The sequence below is a fragment of the Rana temporaria genome, chromosome 12, assembly GCF_905171775.1.
Source record: "Rana temporaria chromosome 12, aRanTem1.1, whole genome shotgun sequence".
In the NCBI taxonomy this organism is placed as follows: Eukaryota; Metazoa; Chordata; class Amphibia; order Anura; family Ranidae; genus Rana; species Rana temporaria.
The window spans coordinates 100,906,596-100,928,123 of record NC_053500.1 but is presented as its reverse complement, the minus strand read 5'-3'; the positions used below and the strand labels follow the sequence as shown (position 1 = coordinate 100,928,123).

The 21,528-nt window shown below is 42.0% G+C and overlaps 1 protein-coding gene across 2 annotated transcripts in view; it reads right to left on the bottom strand.

Annotated features, from left to right (window-relative positions):
- Positions 1 to 208: 208 nt before the first annotated feature.
- Positions 209 to 21,528, bottom strand: part of ARHGAP23 (Rho GTPase activating protein 23) — a 259,682-nt gene continuing 238,362 nt past the window's right edge. For both annotated transcript variants that reach the window (XM_040329852.1, XM_040329853.1), the window contains exon 24: positions 209 to 1,792. In XM_040329852.1, the coding sequence (XP_040185786.1) occupies positions 836 to 1,792 (957 nt within the window). In that variant the 3' untranslated portion in view covers positions 209 to 835. The remainder of the gene's footprint in view (positions 1,793 to 21,528) is intronic.

The window sequence follows — 21,528 nt, the reverse complement described above, 5'->3', positions numbered from 1 at the left end:
TGTATATTCTTCTAATGTAAAAACAAAGCAGGTGGTCCAAGATGTGGGAAGTAAGGTGATCTGAGATGCTGAGAGAACATGGTTAAATTACCTCAGTGCTTCTGCTTTGAAGTTTGAAAATTAATAGCTCCACTGCACCTGCAGTTAGAGAGCTTGTTTTAAAGTTCAGTTACTGCTTGTTAATATATAAACACTTAATTGTCTATAGCATGGTCACAAATTCACTTTAATGATTAGCCTAAGAAACTGCAGCATTTGACAAAAAAAAGCCATTATATCGGAAAATGTGTTGCTTTACATGTGTAGAGTACAATTTTACACTCCCAAGTATTGTGCACATGCTGCCATATACCTTACAAGGTCTTAGTCATCTGACTAGGTAAAGGGATTATATATTTAAAAATAAAGCAGTAAGGCACCAGAGTTCACAGATGAAAATGTGTGTTGTAATTAAATTCCATGTCATCTGCAGAAAAGTTTCGACTGCATTGTTATTCAACATCTCTCAGCACAAGTTTGGGAGATGCTGGAGAAACAGCAGAGCGGCATGGTAAGTTATCTAATTTCTTCTCCGTTCCGGAATCTGGCCTATATCACCACTGTAAAACCTGCTGTAAAGATGCAGGGACACAGTTGTGAGGGGAAGATGGCACAGGATTTTCATAAACTATTTCAGAACCAAAACAGGACTCCTGCTCCATGTGGGGTTTGAAGCCACATTCTTTGGGTCTAATGGCAGATGAGTGCAGGTTGGTGCTCAAGCTCTGAAGACAGGAACACTCTCTGCTACAGCTCCACCCTGGTTGTAGAAACATAAGATATTTCCAAAGAAAAATTACAAATAATGTCGGAGACCAGGAAGAGGGGGATACTGGGATTTTGCCCCCTTGTTGGTTACCGATTCCTGGCTAGTTGCTGTTTTGGCTTTCTGTGATTCCAAGCTACTAAGTCCAGAATCTTTTCCCTCGGTCCAGGCTCCCCCACTCAGCCCAGCTCCAGGTTCAGATGCTCCTGTTGTCCCATGAGCTGGGTCTTTCCAGTCATTGAAGTTAAGATCAGTCAGCTGCCCTGGGAGCACCACAGTATGACGTCGCCAAGCACTTTTTCTGCGGCGTGTTTCTGGAGATCCAGGTTTCCTCATTGCTGTTACACACAGGTCATCCACTGCTGTTCTTGTGCGCTGTGGTGTACGGGAAAAAGAAGATCCTGGTTCCTCTGAGGTTTCATATTTACCCTTACCCAATTTCTTGCGAGCTAGTGTGTCCCCAGGAATAAGCCTTTGAGAGGTGAATGAGTCCTGAGAGTGAGGTCGTTCTGTTTCTCTTTCTCCACCCACCTCTGTATCAGTTTCCATGTGACTGAATTCACTGCGCTCATCATCAGCCTCATCTCCACCACGAACACTAGAGGCTGGTTCTGAGCAAAGAGTAGAGAGTGTAGAGTACCCAGAAACAATGGATCTAGCATCAGCAGGAATCCTCTCTCCTACAGGAGCTGTCCATCTGCTCACAGGCTCCTTGTTCTCAGCTGTAGAATCCCTTTCATTGGTCGATTTTTGCTCTTGGGGCTTAGGGCATTCTGGACCTTCAAATTCCCTGGGCTCACATTGCTTTTCTTTAATATCAGCCCCTTGCTCCGTTTGCCCCACCCGTGTTGCCTCCTGCTCAGAGTCATCCTCCTCTGTGCTGCTCCCAAAGCGCTTCTCATCTCTCCACTTCCTGCGCTTGCGGTTGACCACAGAAATGAAGGGTAAGGATAGTAAATCACGAGCATACAGCTCTTTTCGAGAAGCCTAAAAAAAAAAGAAGAGAGAGATATAGCTTTATTACCATTCTTCTGTACAATGCCTTATCAGTTAAGCCTTTATCATGAAAAGTCTGCTGCAATACAAAAATTACAATGGGGCTCATGATTAGCAGAAAAAAAAAAAAAAAAATCAGTCAGTGGCACCCACACAAATCAGCTTATTTTTGTTATGGCCTATTAACAGAGGAAGAAGAAGTGAATGAGTAGCTACAGGTTAATTATAAACGTCAGACTTTATATAATACTTTTATAACCACCAGCAAAGTCTTCCCGTTCCTTAAATGGCTAATATGGAAACAGTATGTTTTATTTCAGTGTTGCTGAGCACACATTCTCCTTGTGCCCCAAAAAAACAAAAAAAAAAAACACTAGCTGTTAAGAACAGAAAACAGAATTTTTGTACTCGCCTTAAAGTCATTTTCTCTGGGCCAGATTCAGGTACATTGGGCGTACCTCTGCGGCGGCGTAACGTATCCGATCTACTTTACGCCACCGCAAGGTTTTCAGGCAAGTGCTTTATTCACAAAGCACTTGCCTGTAAAGTTGCGGCGGTGTAGCGTAAATCACGTGGCGGAATTCAAATTCGGCGGGTAGGGGGCGTGTATCATTTAAATGAAGTGCGTCCCCGCGCCGAACGAACAGCGCATGCGCTGTCCGTAAAATATCCCAGTGTGCATTGCTTCAAATGACGTCATTGGTTTCGACGTGAACGTAAATGACGTCCAGCCCCATTCACGGACGACTTACGCAAACGGTATAACTTTTTAAAATTTCGAAACGGGAACGACGGCCATACTTAACATTGGCTGCGCCTCATATAGCAGGGGCACATTTACGCCGAGAAAAGCCTAACGTAAACGTCGTAACTTTACTGCGTCGGCCGCGCGTACGTTCGGGAATTCGCGTATCTAGCTAATTTGCATACTCGACGGGGAATCCGACGGAAGCGCCACCTAGCGGTCAAAAAAAAATTTGCAGTTTAGATCCGACGGCGTAAGAGACTTACGCCTGTCGAATCTAATGGATATCTATGCGTAACTGATTCTAAGAATCAGTCGCATAGATACGACGGCTCAGATTAGGACTTACGACGGCGTACATGGCGCTGCGCCGTCGTAAGTCCTATGAGAATCTGGGCCTCTGAGTTTAATAAGGAATACAAATGTGTGGGTTTATATTACCACCAGCAGGAGAGGCAGACTAGGTGTGCAAAAAAAAAGCAACCTAAGGATCCAGCACCATCTAGTTGCTAAATCCCACCTCTGCCAAAGAGTTCAGTTAGAGACAAGCAGTACAAGAAGAAATACAATTCCCAGCATAGAAAACAAACTGAACGACAAGGAATGCAGCAGCTGTGTCCCTCAATGAATTCTGAGAAAATAAAGTGATACAGTACTGACTGAAGATCTGCCATATACCAGGAAAAAAAAAAAAAAAAAAAAGGACAGGCAACCAGGAGGGGTTACTCAGACAGTATAACCTCCCAACTGTCAAACTATCAAAGAGCACAATTCTTATTAGACTGGATTTAAAATAGTGTCAGCAGTTTCCACAGCACTTTACAAAATTATTGTACACAGCGTTTCCCCACAGGGATGTAGTCCCAAGGGAGAGGGCGAGCACGCTGACTAACCCCTAGCCAGAACGGTTCGGGTGATGGCGGAAGCTTACTTCGGGGAAACAGGAAGTGATAAATTCAGACAAAGAAAAACAACATTTAGAAGGGAAATCGAATCAAAAGATTAGTGAACCAACAATGCACTAGCTTAAAGGAACGTATTTAGAAAATAAAAAATTAACCTTTACAACCCCTTTAAGTGAGACAGCACAGTTAAAATACAATTCAATACAAGAGGATTCAGAGGATCCTGCTTCTGGGAGTTTGTAATGTAAAGGGACAGGCAAGTGAAGCAAAAGGCATTAACTGTGAGGGATGAATGATGATCAAAGCAGAAGTAGGCTTCCCTAAAGACAGAGACAGGAGATAGTTGGATCTATTGAGGTAGGGCATTCAGGAGAGATAGAGAAACTCTGGAAACATCCAGGAAAGTGACATGAGAGGAGGTGACCAGAGGGCTAGAGAGCAGGATGTCTTGAGAGATGAGAAGTGTAGGGTTATATTTTGAAATGAAACTGATGCAGCTGAGGACTTGCGCAGTTGTTGATGGCTTTGTATGTTGTAGTTAGGCCCCGTACACACGGTCGAACATGTCCGCTGAAACTGGTCCGCGGACCAGTTTCCGCGGACATGTCCGACCTAGCGGACAGGTTTCCTGCGGACAAAAGTTTTTTAGCAAGCTAAGAAACTTGCCTGCTGGAAACATGTCCGTCGGACATGTCCGATGGTTAGTACACCTAATCGGACATGTCCGCTGGTTATGACGTGTAACCAGCGTCCAGAAATCCCGCGCATGCGTCAAATTGATTCGACGCATGCGTGGAAGCATTGCACTTCCGTGTTTGAGAACGTCGGTGTCTTCTACGTCACCGCGTTCTCTATCCGCGGGGATTTTGGTCTGATGGTGTGTACACACATCAGACCAAAAGCTCCCAGGAGACATGTCCGATGAAAATGGTCTGCGTTACCCATGCTGCATTCACCTGGGTAAGTATGATTTCTCCAAAAATCATAACAGCCTCCTCTGTGGCAATACAATCAAAAGAGGAAATTATCGGACTGTGTTGGTAGACATGGAATGTTAGGTGGGTGAGATTTGTACAGTGCAGATCTCATCAAGAACTGCAACAATCTTGTTTTTTAAATGACTGGCTATTTCCTGAGCAGTGGGTGAGCGAGTTAGTGGGTGGAGATAATGGATGACAAAATAGAGAGTTAGAGTTGGAAGGGAATGGATGAAATGCGGGCGCTAATAACAATTTATAAGGGTCTGTTTGGCAACACGAAGGCAGGAACGTATTTGTTGTAGATAGTATAGTGCCAAGGTCAGGGCAGGATATGGGTGATATTTTGTCACAAAAAGGTAGTGATGAATGTTTCTTCAGGTAACTGTTGTCTGGTTGGAGAGTCGGGTTTATAAAGAAAGAGTAGTGAGAAGGTTAGTGGCCAGTAAAGCTGCACGATTAATCGTAAAGAATGGAAATCGCAATCTTTTTCCCTTCCCGATTCAAAACAGCATGTCACAATCTTTCTAACAAGTGCAGAGAGTTCTCGGAGCTGGAAAAACAAAATCCAGGCAGCCTGCCAAGTTTTTTTTTTTTTTTACAACAAACGAATAAGTAGAAACAAAGTATCTTTTCGTTATTTTATCAAAGGAGAGAACTCAGCGTGTAGATGAGGGAAGTTTAACCAATTAAAAACCATAATTTGTTGTTTACAAGTAAAAAGCATTATTTTCTGCCAAAAAAAAAAAAAAAAAAGTTGAAGCACCCAAACATGATATATTTTTTAGCAGAGAATAACATGTTGAAAAAATATTGCAATATTTTATGTCACACCGTATTTGTGCAGCGTTTTTTCAAACACATAATCGTGAGATAATCGTGACCTTATTCTAAGCAAAAAAATCGTGATTCTCATTTTAGCCAGAATCGTGCAGCTCTAGTGGTCAGAGAAGAAAAAATAGGATTTTTGACTTGCCAGTAAAAATCATTATTTGGAGTACTGTATGGGATACAGGAACTTTAGTCTTTACCATGGGTTATATATAGCTACCTTCAGGTGACTGGATAATAATAAAAGAGAAGGCCGCAGGAACATCCCCTTATATAAACCAGGGGAAGAGGATGTAAGATCGCCCTACTCCCTTCTTCCCCGATCCCAGTAGAGGTGCAAGTGTGCAAATCTAATTTCTAGTGAAAAATGTATATATGTAAAAAAAAAAATGATATATATATATATATATATATATATATATATATATATATATATAAATATAACTTTAAAGCGGAGTTCCAACCACAATTAGCATTTTTTAAATGTATGTCCTTTCATCCTGCGTTTTTATAATATAAATCCGGTCACTTACTATTTTACAATCCGCCGCCGATCCGCATAGATATTCCAAAAAGATAGTTTATAAAACTATGTCTACACACTGTTGTCATTTTGCTTGTGGGCATTGTGAAGCCTACAAGCACTTACTTCCTGGAAGACTTGGATGGGGAGTGAAAATTGGACAGCGCACTGCATCCTGGGAAATGATGACACACATTTCCCAGGAGCATTAGAGGGAGATGATGTCAGAATCCTAGGTGATTTCAAAGGCAGATTTTAGGTCTAATGAGCACAATAATGAAAAAAAAAATTGGGGATGGAAACTCCACTTTAAGAAGGCTTCCCACTCCAAGCCAATATATGTGAAAAAAAAAACAAAGAAAGAAAAGGAAGAAGAATAAATCCCATTATGGATTCATCGTGCAAGTGTTCCAATCTAACATCTAATAATGAATTAATAAATATTTAAAAACACAAATTATATAATATATATATATATATATATATATATAAAAAAAGAAAGGAGGGAGGGGGGAAATATATGCCCCTCAAGATTCCTAGTGCAGGTGGACAGTCGAATATCTAGTAGTAGAATAATATATATATATATATATATATATATATATATATATATATATATATATATATATATATACACATATATATATATATATATACAAATGAAAAAGAGGGGAGAAGAGGATAAAGGACGCCCTACTCCCTCCTTCCCCAAACCATGTAGGGATTCATAGTGCCAGTGTGCAATTCTAGTTCCTAGTGGTTAATATATATATATATATATATATATATGTGGAAGAAAAAAAAAAAAAAAAGGGGGAAGGGAAATGTCGTCCCATAGGGGATTTATAGTGCAGATGTGCAAATCTAACTTCTTGTGTTGAATAAAAAAAAAGAAAAAAAAAGGAGGGAGGTTTGAGGAAAAGGAACAGGGAACATGAAATAGAAGGGGGATGGAGGAACAAATCCCTCCTACTCCCCCTTTCCTCGATCCCCCACCTCGTCCATATAAACCTCTGATTCCTTAAATTCTCTCCATTCACTCCAGATCTTACTGTATGTCTTGGCCTGCATTCATTATGGATTGACAGCAACTCCTCCATCACTCCAATTCTATCTAACTCTCTTAACCATTCTCCCATTGATGGAGCTTTTTTTTCTTTCCAATTCCTTGAAATGAATGCTTTAGCTCCATTCAATATGTATGGGACCAGAGACCTTCTATATTTTTTCCTGGTCATCCCCATGTTATGAAACGGGCAATACCAGGGATCTTGTTTCACCTCCAATCCACGTATCTTCTTTATCATGCTTACCGTATTTATCGGCGTATAACATGCACAAGCGTATAACAGGCACCCTAATTTTAAGAGGGAAGTTTCAGGAATTTTTTTTTTTTAAATACTAAACTTTGAAGCAAAATAAGGGTAGCTCAGGAAGTGGGTAAATCCCTCTGGGGCTGAAGTGGTTAAAACCAGTGCACACTGATGCCTGACAAGGGAGGGAAAAGAGACACAAACTATTTGCAGGAAGCCACTGTGTGTTGTGTGTCTCTCTTAGCTCCCCCTCCCCCGTCGGGCAGTGTCATTCCTTGCTTCCCCCCTCTCACTGGCATTATAATGTATTGCTCTCCGACGACCAACAGCCACTCCACCCCCCCCCCCCCCCGCAGACCATTATTTTATTTTTAGTCAGCTTACATTCTGATGATTTGTACCTGCCGGGTAAAGGGCTCTGTCAGATCCAGCAGATAGTCTCCTGTTGCTCTGCACACAGAAGCCAGTCCAACTCTCGCGGCCGTCAGCCTCAACTCCCACGAGCAGTGCAGAGCGTTACCATGGCTACGCTATGATGGATGCAAGAGTTAGACTGGCTTCTGTGTGCAAAGAAGCAGGAGGATGTCTGCCGCCAGATCTGAGTGTAGCGGGACCCCCTGTATCTGGTGTCTGCTTGCCTGAGATCGCACCTCCCAAGGCACTATAAGCTGTATGTACAATGCAGTTTTTAAACTATATCGGTGTACAACACGCACAAACTATTTTCACTCTGTAATATCTCTCCCCAGTATACCTGTATCAGGGGACAGTACCACCATATATGGGCATGTGTTCCCTCCATCCCACACTCTCTCCAGCAAAGGGGTGATATCTCACTATTTATTCTATGGAGTTTCGTTGGAACATAGTACCATTTAGTAAGGAGCTTATAATTCATCTATTTTACTTTTGCATCTATTGATGTAGAATGGACAAAGTCTAAAACTTGTCTCTTCTTATCCTCAGATATAGTTTGATTTAATTCTAAATTCCCAGCTTTCTAATATTTTTAATGTCTCAAACCCTCTTATGGGTATCAATACCCTATATATATTTGATATCCCCTGTCTTCCTATTCCCCCCTGCACCATAAGTTTTTCCCATGGATTCAGTTCATTTATAGCTCGAGGGGTTTTGGTAGTGTACTTACAAAGTGTTAAACTTGTCTGTACCTCCAATTATACCCTGGGATTAACCCATTTTTTCTCGCAATTCTAGCATAGAACACAAAGTATTGCCTTTCATTAAATCCTTCAATTTTAATGTGTCCGAGGTTGCCCACTTCAAATACACACCACCTCCCTTTCCTGGCGGGAAGTAGTCTGTACCCGTAAGGGGCAACAGCGGACTATTGTAGGGCCATTTTTTTATTTTACATACTCTGTCCTATATTCTAAAGGTTTATTTTGTTATTGATGGTGTCTCTTGAGATAAGCTTCTATATTGCTTTGGGACCCATATTCTCTTTCCCAGATCCTTTTTACTTATGTTTTTCTTCAACTTCTACCCACTTTTTTTGTCCGTCCTCCTGAAACCAGTCAGTCAGTTATCCTCTTTAGTACAGCTGCCTCATAGTATCTTTTAAAGTCTGGTAGATATAATCCTCCCTCCTATCTAGGTCTAGTCAGAATCTCAACTGATATACAGGTTTTTTTTCTTTCCATGTGAACCTCCTTATTATCTTCCCCAAAATGTTTAAATATGTATCTGGAATTTTTATTGGGAGTGTTTGAAAAAAATACAAAGCTTTAAGGTAATATCATCATCTTAATGTTTATTCTGCCCAACCATTATAATGTATCTGTCAAGTACCCCTTTAGTTCTAATTTTAATTTATTTAATAAGGGAATGTAGTTATCTTCATATAAATATCTTTCTGTATTGGACAGGAGTATCCCTAAATACTCCATCCCCTTCTGTTTCCATGTAAATGGGTAAAGGGCCCCAAGATCCCTGCGTTCTTTCGGACTCAAGGATATACTCAGTATCTCAGTTTTTTCTTTATTAATTTTTAGATTTGAAATCTCACCATATTTTTCATATTCGGCTATGATCTTTGGTAATGTCCGCAAACGCAGAGATCTTATGTTCCCTCCCACCAACCTTCACCCCCTCTATCTCCTGATTAATTCGTTTTGTTGCTAATAATGGCTCTAAAGCAGTGGTTCTCAACCTTTTAGTGCCGTGACCCCTTGATAAAATTTTCCTAGTTGTGGGGACCCCTAACAGTAACATTATTTTCGTAGCGTGGGTTGTCTGCACCCAAGGCAAGGCAAGTAATTTGCGCACCTAACTCACGGACATTTAGCGCTCCCTGAGTCCCCTCCACTCGTACAGTATTAAACCTCATATGGTACATTTTAGGATGTACAACTCTCTCTTTGTTCTCCTTTCCCTTTTATCTTTCGCTATCCTAATTTCTTATTTTTTTCCCCATCCCTCTTTCTTGTTTTTTCTCTTATTCTTTCTCTCCCTTTTTCTTTCTTCCTCCCCCTCTCAGGAAATCAGGAGATAGGGTCTCCTCCAGCCCCTCCCACCTCACAATCCTCAGCAGTCAGCTGACCTTTAGTCTCGGGCCCCCAGGCATGCCGTAAACTGAATGGACAGCTGCTAAGAGGCTGAGTGGGCGGCCATGGGCTTTAGGAACAGCCCAGCTGGGTGGCCCCGGGCATCAGAGACACCCTACTGGGTAGCTGCAAAAGGGCTGGGAGAGTGGTACGGGCTTCAGGAACAGCCCAGGATTTGGTGACCACTGGCAAATCATCAATTGACCCCCAAGGGGGTCCTGACCCCCAGGTTGAGAACCACTACTCTAAAGAAAGGACAAACAGAAGGGGCGAAAGCAGGCATCCCTGGTGGGAGCAGTGATTTTAATAATGCTTAAAGTGAAACAATAAAAGTAAAATATTCCTTAAAATTTCATACCTGGGGGGTGTCTATAGTATGCTTGTAAAGTAGCACGTTTCACATGCTTAGAAAAGTCCCTGCACAAAATGACATTTCTAAAAGGAAAAAAAGTAATTTAAAACTTGGGGGGAACCCCACGCCATTTTTTTTAAATGCCACAGGGTTCCCCTTAATAACCATACCAGATCTGAACGGTCTGATATGGAATTTGGGGGGGGGGCCCCCACACATTTTTTTAATTTTGATTCGGGGTTCATCTTAATATTCATCCCAAAGCCAAAGGGCCTGGTAATGGACAAGGGGGGAACCCATGCTGTTTGTTTTTTTCGAATACTTTTATCTGTATTTGCGGGACCCGACAATTCATTATAGCCGCGAGCAGTTTTAAATTACCTTTTTCCTTTAGAAATGTAATTTTGTGCAGCACAGGACTTTTCTAAGCATGGGAAACATGCGTTAATTTACAGGCATACTATAGACACCACCCAGGTACAAAATTTAAATGAATATTTCACTTTAATTGTTTCACTTTAAGCATTATTAAAATCACTACCCCCGAAAAAACTTCAGTTTTTAAAACTTTTTTTTGCATTGATACTTGTCCCCTGGGGCAGGACCCAGGACAACAAACACGTTTTATGACAAAAACTTTTAACCTTTAAAATAAGCACTTTTGATTTCTGCCATAGACTTTTAAAGGGTGTTCTGCGGCTTTTCGAATTTGCAGCGAACACCCCAAATTGTTTGCTGTTCGGCGAACAGCCAATGTTCGAGATGAACTCATGTTCGACTCGAACTTAAAGCTCATCCCTACTCAGTTTTGCAGCAAACTGTACTCCAAGTGACCAATTTTACTGGTAAATCAAAAATCCATTTTTTTTTTATAAATAGTACATGAGACAGGAAATGCAGTCTTTAAGCATGGGACCGCCAAACGCAACACAACTGAGGGGTGAGCAACACAGCACATATTGGGTCGAGTAATGCCACGTACACACGATCGGTCAATACGATGAGAACGATCTGATGGGCCGTTTTCATCAGACCAAACCGATCGTGTGTGGGCCCCATCGGTTATTTATCCATCGGTTAAAAAATTGAAAAATTGTTTTAAAATTAACCGATGGATACCTAACCGATAGAAAAAAAACGATTGTTTGTAGGCACGTCCATCGGTTAAAAATCCATGCATGCTCAGAATCAAGTCGACGCATGCTTGGAAGCATTGAACTTTGTTTTTTTCAGCACATCGTCGTGTTTTACGTCACCGCATTCTGACACGATTGTTTTTTTAACTGATGGTGTGTAGGCACGACTGACCATCAGTCAGCTTCATCGGTTAACTGATGGAAAAATCCATCAGACCGTTCTCATCGGATTGACCAATCGTGTGTACAGACCTTACGCTCTAAACTGGCTTGAACATCAACTTGGGATAACTTAACAATTGTCTGGGCAGAAGCCCTGGTGGCAACCTTGCATTTCTGGGAAACACGTGTCTGAGTTGAAAAGCCTATAAACCACTAACTGGTATAGTGTGCCTGTAAAGTGAAGAAGGATTCATAGGCTCAAATGATAACTTGCCTATAAACGTTGTCAGCGGGTGGGGGGATCTTTCAGATTTTGGCCAATCATTGTATAAGGCCCAACTTGCCTGATCTAGAATTTTTGTGCAATTTAAGCCTCGTACACACGATTGGATATCTGATAGAATCTAATCCGATGAATTTTTTCATTGGATATCCAATGTAGCTGACTTTCATCAGTCTTGCCTACAGACCATCAGTCCAAAATACGACTGTGCCAAAACGCGGTGACGTAAAACACTACGACATGCTGAGAAAAATGAAGTTCAATGCTTCCGAGCATGCGTCGACTTGATTCTAAGCATGCGTGGATTTTTGACCGATGGACTTCCACGCAGACGATCGTTTTTTTCTATCGGTTTTTTATCTATAGGATAGATTTAAAACATGTTCTTTTTTTTTTTACAGATGGAAAACAAACTGATGGGGCCCACACACGATCGGTTTGTCCGATGAAAACAGTCCATCGGTCCGTTTTCATCGGACAAACCGATCGTGTGTACAGTTGTGACCAAAAGTTTTGCGAATGACACAAATATTAGTTTTCACAAAGTTTGCTGCTAAACTGCTTTTAGATCTTTGTTTCCGTTGTTTCTGTGATGTAGTGAAATATAATTACACGCACTTCATACGTTTCAAGGCTTTTATCGACAATTACATGACATTTATGAAAAGAGTCAGTATTTGCAGTGTTGGCCCTTCTTTTTCAGGACCTCTGCAATTCTACTGGGCATGCTCTTAATCAACTTCTGGGCCAATTCCTGACTGATAGCAACCCATACTTTTATAATCACTTCTTGGAGTTTGTCAGAATTAGTGTGTTTTTGTTTGTCCACCCGCCTCTTGAGGATTGACCACAAGTTCTCAATGGGATTAAGATCTGGGGAGTTTCCAGGCCATGGACCCAAAATGTCAACGTTTTGGTCCCCGAGACAATTAGTTATCACTTTTGCCTTATGGCACGGTGCTCCATCGTGCTGGAAAATGCATTGTTCTTCACCAAACTGTTGTTGGATTGTTGGAAGAAGTTGCTGTTGGAGGGTGTTTTGGTACCATTCTTTATTCATGGCTGTGTTTTTGGGCAAAATTGTGAGTGAGCCCACTTCCTTGGATGAGAAGCAACCCCACACATGAATGGTCTCAGGATGCTTTACTGTTGGCATGACACAGGACTGATGGTAGCGCTTACCTTTTCTTCTCTCCGGACAAGCCTTTTTCCTGATGCCCCAAACAATTGGAAAGAGGCTTCATCGGAGAATATGACTTTGCCCCAGTCCTCAGCAGTCCATTCACCATATTTTCTGCAGAAGATCAATCTGTCTCTGATGGGTTTTTTTTTGGAGAGAAAAGTGCCTTCTTTGCTGCCCTTCTTGACACCAGGCCATCTTCCAAAAGTCTTCACCTCACTGTGCGTGCAGATGCGCTCACACCTGCCTGCTGCCATTCCTGAGCAAGCTCTGCACTGATGGCACTCCGATCCCGCAGCTGAATCCTCTTTAGGAGACGATCCTGGCACTTGCTGGACTTTCCTGGACGCCCTGAAGCTTAACAAGAATTGAACCTCTTTCCTTGAAGTTCTTGATGATCCTATAAATTGTTGATTGAGGTGCAATCTTAGTAGCCACAATATCCTTGCCTGTGAAGCCATTTTTATGCAACGCAATGATGGCTGCACGTGTTTCTTTGCAGGTCACCAGGGTTAAAAATGGAAGAACAATGATTTTAAGCATCACCCACCTTTTAACAGGTCAAGTCTGCCATTAATGATCTCCAGCCTTGTGCTCGTCAACATTCTCACCTGAGTTCACAAGACGATTACTGAAATGATCTCAGCAGGTCCTTTAATGACAGCAATGAAATGCAGTGGAAAGTTTTTTTTTTAAATTAAATTAATTTTCATGGCAAAGAAGGACTATGCAATTCATCTGATCACTCTTCATAACATTCTGGAGTATATGCAAATTGCTATTATAAAAACTTAAGCAGCAACTTTTCCAATTTCCAATATTTATGTAATTCTCAAAACTTTTGGCCACAACTGTACAGGGCTTTAGAGTATGTGGGGGCTGAGCAGTGCTTGACTTATCTTTCTAAAGAGTTATAGGTACTGCCTAAATTAACGAGTCCACAGTAGACAGCATATGGAAAGAGGGTAGGTGGGGAAGGTACATAAAATGGTGATGGTGAAAAATCTTGAATTTCCTCCTTTAGAATGTCTTCATCTCCTTTAGTGTCTGCCTCAGCCATTGTGCCTGGGAATACTGGTTTTACCCAATGAACATAGTAAGGGGCAAACTGTTGTTTATGTCTGCTAATCCTCTCAGATCCCAAAGGTGGCAAAATCATCTTAAAGGGGTTGTAAAGGTTTGTTTTTTATTTTTTAAATAGGTCCCTTTAAGCTAGTGCATTGTTGGTTCACTTACCTTTTCCTTTGATTTCCCTTTTAAATGTTTTATTTTTTCCCTTTGTCTGAATTTCTCACTTCCTGTTCATCCTCCGTAAGCTTGCCCCCATCATCCAAGCCATTCTGGCTGGGGGTTAGTCAGCGTGCTCGCCCCCTCCCTTGGGACTACATCCCTGTGGGGAGATGCTGTGTTCACAGAGTACAGTGAACTCATTGTCATGTTCAGGAAACCAGTTTGAGATGATTTGAGCTTTGTGACATGGTGCATTATCCTTCTGGAAGTAGCCATTAGAAGATGAGTACACTGTAGTCATAAAGGGATGGACATGGTCAGCAACAATAGTCAGGTAGGCCGTAGTATTTAAACAATGCTCAGTTGGTACTAAGGGGCCCAAAGTGTGCCAAGGAAATGTCCCCCACACCATTACACCACAACCACCACCAGCCTGAACCATTGATACAAGGCAGGGTGAATCTATGTTTTCATGTTAGTTACCCCAAATTCTGACCGACCCTACCATCTGAATATCGCAGCTGAAAGTGAGACCCACCTGACCAGGCAACATTTTTCCAATCTTATATTGTCCAATTTTGGTGAGCCTGTGCGAATTGTATCCTCAATTTTCTGTTTTTAGCTGACAGGACTGGTACCCAGTTTGGTCGCCTTCTGTAGCGCATCTACTTGTCTGTATTATTTTGTTATTAGTTTTATTTCCTTAAAGGATCACTAAAGGAATTTTTTTAAGCTAAATAGCTTCCTTTACCTTACTGCAGTACAGGTTTCATGTCCTTATTGTTCGTTTTTGCTTGTCTGGCTCCTTATAACAATCGTACTGGGAGCTTTTCACTGTGGTCTAAGCTGTCATTACTGTGCGTCTAAAACTCCTCAGAACCAATCGGATTAATTTTAAAAACAAAACACTGCCCTGGATTTGTTTGTTTTTGTTCTGTGGGTCTCTTTACTTCACAGAAACATAAAACCAGTTTAAAACCGAAAGTGAAACTAGAGGCACATTATACAATTGAATTTTGGCGCCCACTAGACTCACCACCTCATGCGCCCTTCTTCCTCCCCCCCTTTTTTTTTGTGTGTCTCCTGCCCCCCCTTCTTCCCTGCCCGTGCTATTTCCCCGATAGCGCGGGAGACTTGCACTTCCAAGGCCTGTACTCTGGGACACACTGGGATCACAGTCGAGCCTGATTGACGGAACCTTGCATTTTCTGGGTCTTGATCGCTACACGGGGTCCCTCGTCCCGCTCACAGTGTGATCCCTTGAGGGGTGGGCGGGTACGGGGAACATGCCCTAGGTTCTTAGGTTTGACTGCAAAGATGGGATCCCCCTCTGTTTTCTCCACTGCCTCGAGCTCGCTCTGGGACAACTTGGCTACTCCAGAGCGCATTGCTCAAGGTTTACTGCTCGTTGGGCCTCGTGGTTTGACGCTTTTACTAGTTTAGAATGCATTTTGCGGTCTTACGAACCAGATGTACATCTCATGTAAATGTTAACACTGTTATTGCAGGTATTTCTCGATGCATTCCAGTATGGCTGTATATCTTTGCTGCACTGCCTTGTTCTGTTCATTGTATTTGTTTTTGCCAATGCGATTGAAAACTTACTAATAAATTACTTTGAAAAAAAAGAAAAAAAATTGAATTTAATAAATTTTTAATCATTTTTAAAAGGAATCAGTTAACTTTTATGTCTCTATACCCTGTAAACAGTCATTTCAGCAAAACATTTTTTTTTCCTTTAGTGACCCTTTAATAAAATTCTTCTGGGAAGGCTGCCCACAAGATTTAGGAGTGTGTCTATGGAAACATTTGACCATTCTTCCAGGAGCACATTTGTGAGGTCAGGCACTAATGTGGACAAGAAGGCTCGGCTCGCAGTCTCCACTCTAATTCATCCCAAAGGTGTTCCATCGGGTTGTGGTCAGGACTCTGTGCAGTGAAGTTCCTCTACCCTAAACTCGCTCATCCAGGTATTTATGGACCTTGCTTTGTGCACTGGTCTAAATCATTTGGTGGAGAGGGGATTATGGTGTGATGTTTTTCAGGGGTTAGGCTTGGCCCCTTAGTTTCAGTGCAGGGAACTCTTAAGGCGTCAGCGTACCAAGACATTTTGGACAATTTCCCGCTCCCAACTTTGTGGGAACAGTTTGGGGATGGCCCCTTCCTGTTCCAACATGACTGCGCCCCAGTGTCTGACCTCAACCTAATAGAACACCTTTGGGATGAATTAGAGTGGAGACTGAGAGCCAGGCCTTCTTGTCCACATCAGTGCCTGACCTTGCAAATGCACATCTGGAAGAAAGGTCACACATTTCTATAGACAAACTCGTAAACCTGCGCTGCGTTGCACTGTGACAACTATATTATTGGTCCAACTAAAATAATAGTTAAATGTGAAAAGAAATTTGAACGAACAATCTCTATATCAGTCAATAATGGATTGATACGTGACTGTGTTTATACAGTGTATAGCACCAATATGTGCCAATAAGTGTTAATGGACAAGAACACTCATGTTGTGAAAACAAAAGCAAATAATGAATAGTGTTCCAATATACCAAAATAAGTGAGTGTTCCAATATACTGAAAATGTATAAGTGGCACCGGAATGGTATGTGTTCCAATATACTGAAAATGTACACAGAAATGGTTAACAAAAGGCAAAATCACTCCTGCTGAGCAAACATATCATTGAATAATATTCCAATCCACTTAAAAATAAAGGGCCAGATTCACAGTACAAGTACGCCGGCGTATCTACTGATACACCGGCGTACTTTCAAATTTGCCGCGTCGTATCTTTAGTTTGAATCCTCAAACCAAGATACGACCGCTTTTGGCTTCGATCCGACAGGCGTACGGCTTCGTACGCCTTCGGATCGTAGGTGCAATATTTCGGCGCCCGCTGGGTGGAGTTCGCGTCGTTTTCCGCGTCGGGCATGCTAATTCGCTTTTTCCGGCGATCCACGAAGGTACGTGCGGCCGTCGCATTCTCTTACGTCGTCGCCCATTCCCGGCGTATAGTTAAAGCTGCTATTTTGTGGCCTATATTTAGACTTGCCATGTTAAAGTATGGCCGTCGTTCCCGCGTCAAATTTTAATTTTTTTTTTGCGCAAGTCGTCTGTGAATAGGAACTTGCGTCGACGTTCAAAAAATGACGTCGGTGCGACATCATTTTGCGCAAAGCACGGCGGGAAATTTCAAAAACAGAGCATGCGCAGTACGTTCGGCGCGGGAACGCGCCTAATTTAAATGATCCACGCCCCCTACCCGGATCATTTGAATTAGGCGGGCTTGCGCTGGAGGGATTAACGCTACGCCGCCGCAACTTTACAGGCAAGTGCTTTGTGAATCAAGCACTTGCCCGTAAAACTTGCGGCGGTGTAACGTAAATGCGATACGTTACGCTGCCGCAGATGTACCTGAATCTGGCCCAAAGTCCATATATGTTGAGTATCCGTGACTTCAAAATTAATGAACACCCAGGAAAAAAGTGGCAAGAGAAAAAGATGAGTGCCTCCACCTCATATCAAATCTCCTTACCGACTCCTGTGGATCCCTTATTACAGAGATCGCATTCGCTTGTGGCTATTAACCCTGCCCTGGGTCTCTCACTGGTCTCACACAGGCAACTCTCCTGTTCCTTCCGTGTATAGGCTTCTTAATAGGTCTCCCCAATGCAGATTACCCATGTGGAAATAAAAACTGCCATAGTGTAGTATATTCCAAAATGTAATATTAAAATAAAGGCATGCACTCACATGAGGTAGAATAAAAATATGCGTTGTATAATTCTCAAGACGGCCAGCTCTCAATATCCACCCCGTCTTTCCGGGTATAGTAGCGTGATCTAGTTGGCGACGTCAGCACGCCGCTCCTCGCTACGCCGTTTCGTCAAATCGCTGACTTCTTCCAGGGGCACGAGCGGCATGCTGACTCACTGCTATTTATTCTATATCACATCGAGGAACACCCAGTTCTGACGTCCAGGAATCCTCAACGCTAATCCACCATATTGGAATGGGGAATCGTGCCAGTAACATATAAAACCACCTATATAAAAACGGAGGAATTTTTCCCTTGCTCATCTGCTATCTTAGTGTGAAAAGAACCGCAGATTAATTTGCAAAAAATTTCCAACATGTAAACACTAGATTAATAAACAAATTGGCCAGATGCCATCTATTCTGTTTAAAAATAACATGACCGCTTACTGACCTAATCGAATGTCTGTCACGGCTAAAACTGGAACAGATCAGTCAGTCAATCAGTCAGACTAGTGGTGCGATGGCTTACAGATGCCTAAAAAGGAAGGAACTACATAGGCATCAGCAGCACCATCATAAAAAATCCTAAGGTATATGTCTATACCGATAAGGAATACATTTTTTTTTTTATGGAATGAAAAAACCAATGGGGAGTTTCATATATAGTTAAAAAATAAGATTCTAGTTTCCAAGAGACATGCACTGTGTGTGCTACATCTCAATGGCACTGCACTGAAGTTAAAAACTAATAACGGCAGAATGTGCAATCATCTGAGTGACTGAACAGAATTTAATCAGTAACTAAAGAAACATCTAAGATGAGGAGAGTCCCCAGATTTCTAATAGTATAAGAGGAAAAAGGAACTAAAAGAACAGGAAATGAGATGGAAAATGTAAAATAAAAAAATACATAAAATATAATGAACGGCACTGGGGTAGTAAAAACCCCAAATAGCCATTCTACGAAACTTATATTTTAAAGTGAGGGTATGTGGCAACCTCTATGGAAATAGATGGACTGCCTTATGAATGTTACAGAGGGGATAATGGGAGACCTCTTAATCTCTAGTTCTAGATAATAAGAAGAAAACACTTAGCACGGATTTGACCCAGACCTCAGAGCCAGCTAACAATATATACAGAGGAGGATAAAATAACAACACGTTATTGGTGTTAATGGTGTCTATGAACGCATTGACATCAGTGTCAATATTTAAACCATATGGGGTGTAACTTTGTACCCGGTATATTCAAGCCATCTCTAATTTTGATAATTCTCTGACAAGTGAACTACCTCTCCAATGAGGGTCGAATTTGTCGATTCCCCAAGAAAAGTATATTTGCCGGATTGCGTTCATGGTGGGCGTCATGTTTGGAAACCGAATGGTGTTGAAAACCAGATTTAATGTAACTGATATGTTCACCTTGTCCCACTTGCATTGATCTTTTGGTCTTGCCAATGTACTGGAGCCCGCATGGGCATTGCAACAAATAGACAATGCCCGTTGAGCTGCAGGTGATGAAAGGCTCAATGTTATGTTCTTTAGAGGTACTGCTAGAAAAAAATAAGGTTTTCTTAGACTTACGTTTATTCAAAGTGCATATTTGACATCTGCGACATTGATACCCTGTTATATTCCGTTGAAAAAAGGATACCTTTTTCGTAGGAGGGTCCACCATATTCGGGGCTATCCTATCCCTTAAGGAAGGTACCCCTCTGAATATTACCTGTGGGTTGGATGGCAGGAATGTTTTAATAATTCTGTCATTACCCAACAGGTGCCAATGCTTTTTGAATAATTTTTTTTATCGCCTAATGCTGAGTTGAATATGTTGTTATGAATGGTATCATAGGCCTATCCCTGTCGGGTTTGGAACTAGGATCCAGTAGTTGAAGTCTATCCAATTCCGCAACTTCCTTCAGGATGGTTTTTCTAATGCTTCTGGATCATAACCTTTTTCTTGTAGTCTATTTTTTAATATCCCCGCTTGTAGCCCATAATCCTCTAAAGTTGTACAATTCCTTCTCATCCTTACAAACTGGCTCTTGGGGACTGATCTTAACCAGGTGTCATTATGACAACTGCCCAAGGGGATGAAGGAGTTCTGGTCAGTTTGTTTGAAATATGACTTGGTTTTAAAAAAGCCATTGTCCTTCATAATAGTGAGGTCCAGAAAGTTAATTGATTCCTGACTCGCTTTATGGACAAAACGTATCCCCCTTTCGTTGTTATTGAGGGAAGAAAAGAACTCCTCAAGTTGGTGTCTAGTACCAGTCCATAGAAGGAGGACGTCGTCAATGTACCTGGCCCACAAAGCTAAATGAGGGCTCCAGTCACTATAGACGATGTCCTCCTCCCACTTGGCCATAAACAAGTTCGCCAAGCTGGGTGCGTACTTGATTGTTCTTTAGAGGTACTGCTAGAAAAAAATAAGGTTTTCTTAGACTTACGTTTATTCAAAGTGCATATTTGACATCTGCGACATTGATACCCTGTTATATTCCGTTGAAAAAAGGATACCTTTTTCGTAGGAATAAAGCAGCAAAAAGCAGCCTCATGTTGACAGTAGTGTCAGTGGAAGGAGGTGAAGCGTTCTGTTGAAATAAGGAGAAAAATCTTCTCTAAGGGTATAAGGTGTCCATAACATAAGGACACTAGCAAAAAACTGGAATCTCCTGAAATGGGCAGTGTTAGATGGATACACTAAAAGGCAGACCCAGCAAAAAACTTTCCAGTGTCCAATCCTGAAGCTACCCGTGGCTCAGGAACTAATTTATGTGTCCTATACTAGCCCTCAAAATTTCCATTTGCCTGCATTTGGAAAGTGGAAAAAGCTTGAGGGCGAGTGTGGGGCTGCCTCGGAGAGGGGACGAGCGCTACTAGCAGGCAGGGTTGAATGGGAGCCATTTTCCAAGCGATTTTGCCGGGACATATGATGTCTATCATATGAGCCGATCCAGAAGGCGGGACTTTGTGTAACTGTGTGGGCGCCGGGGGATTTAAATCAAAGCCGTCATAGCAGGCGATCTCCACTCTGTGTGATGATCCAGCCGGTTCTTGTCTTCCTCTTCTCTCTCTGATCCCTGTGCACTGGTCAGGCTGTGCTGATGGGCACTGGTGAGGCTACGATTATGGGCACTGGTGAGACTGGGTTGATGGGCACTGGTGAGGCTTCACAGATGGGCACTGGTGAGGCTTCACAGATGGGCACTGATAAGCAGCACTAATGGGCACTGATAGGCTACATTCATTGGTCACTGATGGCCACTGATAAAGTTGTTGTTAATATTTATTTTTGTAACTTAATTCTGCGTAAAACATTTAACAGTGTCATTTTATGAGGGCGTGTTAAGGGGCGGGCAGGGAAGGGGTTGAGTGGGGCAACTGGTGGCGAGTAACTCTTAAGGCCTTGACCACTGTCCTATACTGTATGATAAAGATTAACAGTTTAATGGGCCCGTTCATGGCAGCTATGTTTTGTTTAGACTCACCAGTGTTTGAAACCCTAACTCTGGCCAGCCGTCAAATGCAACAGATCTATACAAACTTTGATATTTCAAGAGACAATAACTTGCTTCACAGCAAGTGAGATACTACCTCCAAAATTCATTGGACAAGGACTGGAGTCTGTCCTATACCCATACCGCTAAACATAAAAGATAAAATGTGTAATTCGTCAGGAGTTTGTCTCAAATAAGGCAAATTACTGGAACTTTCGGTGTGCTCCCACTAACAGGGTAAAACTATACTGCT